At 40.7% G+C, this 7,268-nt stretch overlaps 1 protein-coding gene across 1 annotated transcript; it reads left to right on the top strand.

Moving 5' to 3' along the window:
- Positions 1-6: 6 nt before the first annotated feature.
- Positions 7-6,534, top strand: LOC119329741 (DNA replication licensing factor MCM6-like). The gene is made up of 18 exons (XM_037602818.1): positions 7-119; positions 221-370; positions 471-611; positions 896-1,058; positions 1,133-1,326; positions 1,411-1,606; positions 1,719-1,796; positions 2,260-2,489; positions 3,065-3,179; positions 3,506-3,580; positions 3,672-3,812; positions 3,926-4,129; positions 4,206-4,367; positions 4,574-4,629; positions 4,715-4,818; positions 4,918-5,034; positions 5,635-5,765; positions 5,903-6,534. Exons 1-18 carry the CDS (start codon positions 43-45, stop codon positions 6,026-6,028), a joined length of 2,460 nt encoding a protein of 819 aa, XP_037458715.1. The 5' UTR covers positions 7-42; the 3' UTR covers positions 6,029-6,534.
- The last annotated feature ends 734 nt before the right edge of the window (positions 6,535-7,268 follow it).

The raw sequence follows: 7,268 nt of genomic DNA, 5'->3' as shown, positions 1-7,268 counted from the left end.
CAATCACCAAACACTCGTCTAGATCCAGAAGGTTCGCCGGCCATGGAGGCGTTCGGCGGCTTCTTCGTGGACGAGAAGGCGGCGCGTGTGGAGAACATCTTCCTCGAGTTCCTTAAGCGGTGAGACCAGCGCCGCCGGCGGCCCTCCTCTCCTCCCCTCCATTTATAGGGTTTCCTCATGGTCCTCTGTGTTTCATACCTTCGGCTTTTCGGGTCCATAGGTTCAAGGAGCCGGATGCGGCGGAGCCGTTTTACGATGTAGAGATGGAGGCGATGCGGTCGCGTGAGTCCACCACCATGTACGTCGATTTCGCGCACGTCATGCGCTTCAACGACGTCCTCCAGAAGGCCATCTCCGAGGAGTACCTTAGGTGAGATGGGGATGTTTCCTTTTTCTTTTCCTGCGAGTTACTAGTACCCATTGATTTGGTCCTTCGTTTGTTTTGCTCATGGCGTTTTTGATTGCATCAGGTTTGAGCCGTACCTTCGCAATGCGTGCAAGAGGTTTGTGATGGAACACAGAGCTGGCGAGAACCGTGCGCCAATAATCTCCGACGACAGCCCCAACAAGGATATTAATATTGCCTTCTACAACATTCCGATGCTGAAAAGGTCTGCACTTGCTTCTGAAGTATGTTTTGTGTGGTTAATGAACCAATTAATCGTACAAATGTGGATTAAGCATTATAATTGTTCAAACTTCTGTCTTTAACTGCTGCATACTAATACTACTACAGACATTAAATGAATTCAAGGAGCAGTGTCTGCAGAATTTGATTTTAGATCCAGTTGAAACTGCAGTCTAAATTCTACACACTTTTCTCTGTTAGATCATAGGTGTAATCTAATATCTTGGTGGCTGCCAATTTGTTTGACTGAATTTTCTACTATATTAGGTTGAGAGAGCTGGGGACAGCAGAGATTGGTAAGCTCACAGCTGTAACGGGGGTTGTAACAAGGACGAGTGAGGTCCGACCTGAGTTATTGCAAGGCACCTTCAAGTGCCTTGATTGTGGAAATGTTGTTAAAAATGTAGACCAGCAGTTCAAGTATACTGAGGTCTGTACTTTCAACCTTATCTTCTGTTAGTTATTATTTCTCAAGCAATGTATCTAATGATGGACTCACTTCAGCCAATAATATGCGTTAATGCAACATGCCAAAACCGATCAAGATGGGCCCTTCTCCGTCAGGATAGCAAATTTACAGATTGGCAGCGGGTCAGGATGCAGGAGACATCAAAAGAGATACCTGCTGGGTCACTACCTCGTTCCCTGGATGTCATTCTGCGGCATGAGATTGTTGAGAAGGCTAGAGCTGGGGATACGTGAGTGGAGGAACTCCTTACTGTTACTTTGTTGTGGTTTTGTTGAGTTCATTTTATTAAAATGTTCTGTTTTGCCAATTTCAGGGTCATATTTACCGGAACGGTTGTTGCTGTTCCAGATGTTATGGCATTAACTTCACCTGGTGAGAGAGCAGAGTGTCGCCGGGAAGGTCCTCAGCGGAAGAATGGGTCAGGTGTCCAAGAAGGTGTAAAGGGCTTGAAGTCCCTTGGAGTACGAGATCTCTCATATCGCCTTGCTTTTGTGGCCAACTCAGTGCAGGTGCGCACCATTTTCAGCAATAGACTTTCCTCAGTTTTTCTCCCAACTGAAATATAATTTGGTAAATGGTAATTTCTCATGCAAGTTTCTCATCTCTCTTTAACATTGCTAGGTGGCGGATGGCAGGAGGGACGTGGACATCAGGGACCGTGACATAGATGGTGATGGCAGCGAGAGACAGAAGTTCACTGTAAGTTCTGCTTATGCCACAAGAACTACTAATGTTTCCATAAAGTAAATTAGAGGAGAGGTACTGTTTCAAAAATATGATTAATCACTTGCCCATTCCAAGAAAAACATTGCAAGTACTTATTTTTGCATAGCAATATTGTTCTGTCATGTTGGTTTAATGCCTGTCTTACTATTTTTCATTTGAGCATGCATACCAAGTAAGCTCATCTTACTATTTTTATTTTCTGAAGTGTTATGTGAACCTATTACATTATGAACATGGAGTTTTGCATGTGAATCTATTATATACTCCCTCTGTCCCACAATATAACATTGTTTTTTAAGCTAGCTTGAAAAATGATCTTATATTGTGGGACGAAGGGAGTATTAGATTACATATTGATTGAGCAGCCATGAGCATTCCTTTCTGTTTTTTGTGGGTTTATAACATAAACTATTTCTCTTGACTGTGTCTTTAACAGGAAGAGGAGGAGGATGAGGTTGTTAGGATGAGAAACACTCCTGATTTTTTTAATAAGATAGTTGATAGCATATGTCCCACTGTCTTTGGTCATCAAGAAATAAAGAGGGCACTTCTCCTTATGCTCTTGGGTGGTGTTCACAAGATAACACATGAAGGCATAAACCTTAGAGGAGACATAAATGTCTGTATTGTTGGAGATCCAAGTTGTGCAAAGTCTCAGTTTTTAAAGTAAGTTTTTTTTCTCATGTATTCTTATGTCCATGGTTCTTTTTTGTCTTGTGATGCTATTCAATGCCATGATCTCTGGCTATATAAACTCGTTACTGCTGCTTCTCAAGATAAATTGTCAATGCTTGCATAAATAATATCATGACCATGAGATAAGGATGGCTCAGTGTAATGATGATATTATGACCCATAGTATCATTCAGAGAATGCTTCCATGCATTCAATAGAAGAACCATTGGTGAATTATGGATTCATTTTAAGAACTAATGAATTTATGAATGACTTTTGTTGAATTTGGCCAATCTATGTCTGTTATTTGTTGTATATTATCTTTTAAAAGACCACAAATATGGCCAAATTTATAGAAATGTAATTGTCTAGATTAAAAATTACTAATGGACCATGCAGATTTGCTTGTCAAAATACCATACAAGGTGTCATGATTTCTGTTGGTTAAAATGCTGATGCTCAGATTTGTAGCAGCTGTGGAATTTGTTTCCTGGAATTCAAATTTTGTCCTGTGACTTGATGCTTCACCAGTCAATGAAATTTAAAATGTGTAATCCAATTTTCAGATACACTGCTGGTATTGTTCCGCGATCTGTTTACACATCAGGGAAGTCCTCGTCTGCTGCTGGATTGACAGCAACTGTTGCGAAAGAACCTGAGACCGGTGAATTTTGTATTGAGGTAATCTGAATTTTAAGCAATCCAATCCATTTCTATAATCACCACAAAGTTTGCTTTGGTGAAGCCATTATATTTTATCATTTGCTTGATAGAAGTCTGCTTTGGTAAATATTTTTTCTTCGAAATCTCTCTTGAAAGAGATCATACCGTATATGTACAAGTATTAGCTTTTCTTATTGCATTTTAACATGTTTTCTCACTGTAAATGCTGAACTGAGTTGGACAGAGCTAGAATCTGTTGTAAACTGCTGGCTAGGTGTCACTTAGTTTATGTACAATCAGTTCTTATGTCTTTCCTTTGCCGCTGCCAATTTTGTTTCTTGCAGGCAGGTGCACTCATGTTAGCTGATAATGGCATCTGTTGTATTGATGAATTTGATAAGATGGATATTAAGGATCAGGTAGGCCTATCAAAATTTGGCTATTACTGCCCATGCCTTATTTTTTCACTGATGTGAAACCTTGAGTGACAATTTTATTTGTCCATTGTAGGTTGCTATACATGAAGCAATGGAGCAGCAAACCATCAGCATAACAAAAGCTGGAATACAAGCAACTTTGAATGCACGAACTTCAATACTGGCAGCAGCAAATCCCACAGGAGGACGGTATGACAAGTCAAAACCACTTAAGGTAAGTCAAGAAATTTAAATTAAATTTATCTTGTGAATTCAGAAAGTTCAAATCCCTTTCTGTTTAAATCATGAGATCTTCGTTGAATCTAATACTGCTGCAATCCCTGCCAGTACAATGTGGCGCTACCTCCAGCCATTCTTTCAAGATTTGATCTGGTATACATCATGATTGATGAACCTGATGAAAACACTGACTACCACATTGCTCATCACATTGTGAGAGTCCATCAAAAACGTGAAGAAGCACTTTCCCCCGCATTTAGCACTGCAGAATTGAAGCGCTACTTTGCTTTTGCAAAGTCTTTGAAACCTCAGGTTTGCCCCTTAACTCAGTTATGAAAAGGGAGCTTGGCTATTAATCAGCTTATTGTTATTATTTATGTCATTGCAGTTGAGTTCTGAAGCAAAGAAAGTTCTGGTCGAATCATATGTTGTCCTCCGTAGAGGTGACAGTACTCCTGGTACTAGGGTTGCTTACAGGATGACAGTTAGGCAACTGGAGGCGCTAATCAGGCTGTCAGAAGCTATTGCCAGAAGCCATTTGGAAAGAATTGTACGTTAAATTGCATGCATATGTCAATATTAGGATTGATTGTCTGCAGTTTTGTTCTTGAAGCACCACCACTTATGTTTGTAAAGTAAATGTACTTGCTGTGATTGATAGTAGGATCAACTTACAATCTGCCTGCATTTACCTTGCATTGATTGATTTCCCTCTATAATTTGCTGCTAACTTCTTTTGGTAATAAAATCTTTTAGGTTCTCCCTGCTCATGTCCGCATGGCAGTTAAATTACTCAAAACATCCATAATAAGGTGAGTTTGCTTACTATTTGACCTTTTGAAGCACTTATATTTTCATGATGATATCAGTAACAAAGAAGCTTATTAATTTTTGCAGTGTGGAATCAAGTGAAGTTGACCTATCTGATTTTCAAGATGCACCTCTTGATCATGATGATGAACAGCCAGTACAAGGAGATGCTACTCAACAAGATGGTGCAGGTGGGTTTCTCACTATTTCTAAAATGAATATTGGTTTTGCTCAGTTTGTTTTGTTCTAATAATTGTTCCCGCTTGTTTTCAATGTCAAAACTCTAAAAGATGAACCAGCAGAGGTGATTAAGAAGAAACTGGTTATTACTGAAGAACATTTCCAGAGAGTTACACAAGCTTTGGTCATGAGACTGCGGCAACACGAAGAATCAGTCAAGAAAGACGGTAATGATGCACTTATATTCTTGATTTTGTATGGCTTGCTTCCTCTTGTTTTATCCTATCAGCAATCATGGTCACCTCATCATTACCAACTTCCCATGAAGAATGGAAGTATCTTGTAATTTTAGATTAGAAGCCATTCCAAACGCCATGAGCCATCTAAACTCCTTCACTTACACTCTAGCTACAGTAGCATGGTCCCTTTCCTGGGCAATGAAAAGGCACTCTGCGGTAGGCTCTAGGTTCAAGCACAAAGTGTTTTAAAATGCTATGCTTATTTGGTAATACCGTGAAACACAAACGTTACCCTTATTTGGTAATGCACCTATTTGGTAATTTATAGCTTATGTATGTGCTAATTATGCTTCTTCCTTAAGTCTCCATGGCTCAATCTTTTAGGGATGCTTGGAACTGGGAAATTTCATAGGTATTTTGCAAGAATTTTACAGGAAAATAGATTAGTTATGTGCCTGTGATTTTATACACTTGCCCCCACTTGCAATATATTGTGTGATGCTTAAGAATTTTGTAACAACTGCAAACTTTCACACTCCCAGCTAACCCAGGAATTGAAACTGATGTTCTTTCACTTTGGTGATGCAGGGGATGGTCTGGCTGGCATGAAGCAAGGGGATCTAATCATTTGGTATGTTGAGCAGCAGAATGCCCAAGGCGCATATAGTTCTACAGAAGAGGTGAAGGAGGAAGTAAAGTGCATCAAGGCCATTATAGAGGTATAAGCCTATCATTTATCTATGTTGATAATATGATGAAAATTTCCGAACTACTTGCATTTTAAAAGGGTACATGGAAGGCATATAGTGTCCTTTGCATGTTTACTGAAATTTTGCCGATGGGTGTGCATCTGCAGAGGCTGATACAGAGGGAAGGCCATCTTGTGGTCATAGATGAAGGAACAGCGGCAGCAGAAGGTGCTGCGGCAAGGGCATCGGAGCACAGAATCCTGGCTGTTAACCCGAACTACGTCATTGATTGATTAACCAGCTGAGGTCACACAGCTAACTAGATCCATCATATGTGGTTGACCAATAGAGCAGACATTCAAACGGAAGACATCCTGTTGTGATATGCTCTAGAAATGATATGTTGTACCTGCCATCCCCTTCCCAAGGAAGCACAAGATCTCTGGAATTGTATCTTCTTTCCAAGGTTGAAGTGTGGTAATTAATTTGCCACCAGTATTGGTTGCGTATTTTGAAGGGGAGCCTTGGCGCAGTGTTAAAGCTGCTGCCTTGTGACCATGAGGTCATGGGTTCAAGTCTTGGAAACAGCCTCTTACAGAAATTTAGGGAAAGGCTGCGTACTATAGATCCAAAATGGTCGGACCCTTCTCTGGACCCTGCGCAAGCGGGAGCTACATGCATCAGGTTGCCCCCCTATTGGTTGCGTATTTTCCACTGTTTCATGGTTATGTAAGCTGCAACTCTGTAAGACAAGTACAGCTTAATTTATGTGCTTCTGAATTTCTAAGCTTTGCTCTCAGCTATTATTTGCTCATATGACGGCCTACAGATGTCATAATGAAAAAATGTGCATATTGCCTTACGGATGGATTACTTCCACGCCATTAGCAATGATGCATACAAGGCCATCGTTGACTCGTTGTACATTTGGGTGGTGGCACCAAATCCGCTTCAGTAAGAATGGACGTACGATTTAGTGTCACTCTTTTCCAAATCAATAATTTTCAAACCCCACATAGTTTGGACGTAAAAAAAAAACCAAATTTGCAAGTTAAAATTAGTTGTACTCAAAATGGGATTGCAGATTTCTTAGCTAAATTTGCAAGAAGGGAACATCTAACCAATGTTTGGTTTGGTTTCAGGATGTCCCAAGTGATGTAGCAGTTCTATTAGCTGCAGATTGTAATCCTGTTCTAAATTAATAAAGCTCCCGGTTTTCAATGCAAAAAAAAGCTAAGTCAGCCATGGGCGCGGGCAGCCATGGGTGTGGCCACGGGCGCCGGAGCCGAGCTCGAGCTGCCCATCCCTGGTGGGGCATGGGAAGACGAGAGGCAGAGGGTGAAGGGAGGAATGAGGAGGCGGCGACAAAGATGGAGTGCTCGCGGGCTTTTGGACTTAGCTCACCCTCTTGTCGCCTCTCCTCTATTCCAATAAATATTCTACATAGCAGATGAAACAATCAATTAATATCATACCTTTGTACATGCTAGATGTTACGATCATGATTTACTCTTTCTCTCAATTACGCATGAT

This window comes from Triticum dicoccoides, chromosome 1B (assembly GCF_002162155.2).
Source record: "Triticum dicoccoides isolate Atlit2015 ecotype Zavitan chromosome 1B, WEW_v2.0, whole genome shotgun sequence".
In the NCBI taxonomy this organism is placed as follows: Eukaryota; Viridiplantae; Streptophyta; class Magnoliopsida; order Poales; family Poaceae; genus Triticum; species Triticum dicoccoides.
The sequence above is the reverse complement of the archived record's forward strand: the minus strand, read 5'-3'. Positions and strand labels throughout refer to the sequence as shown.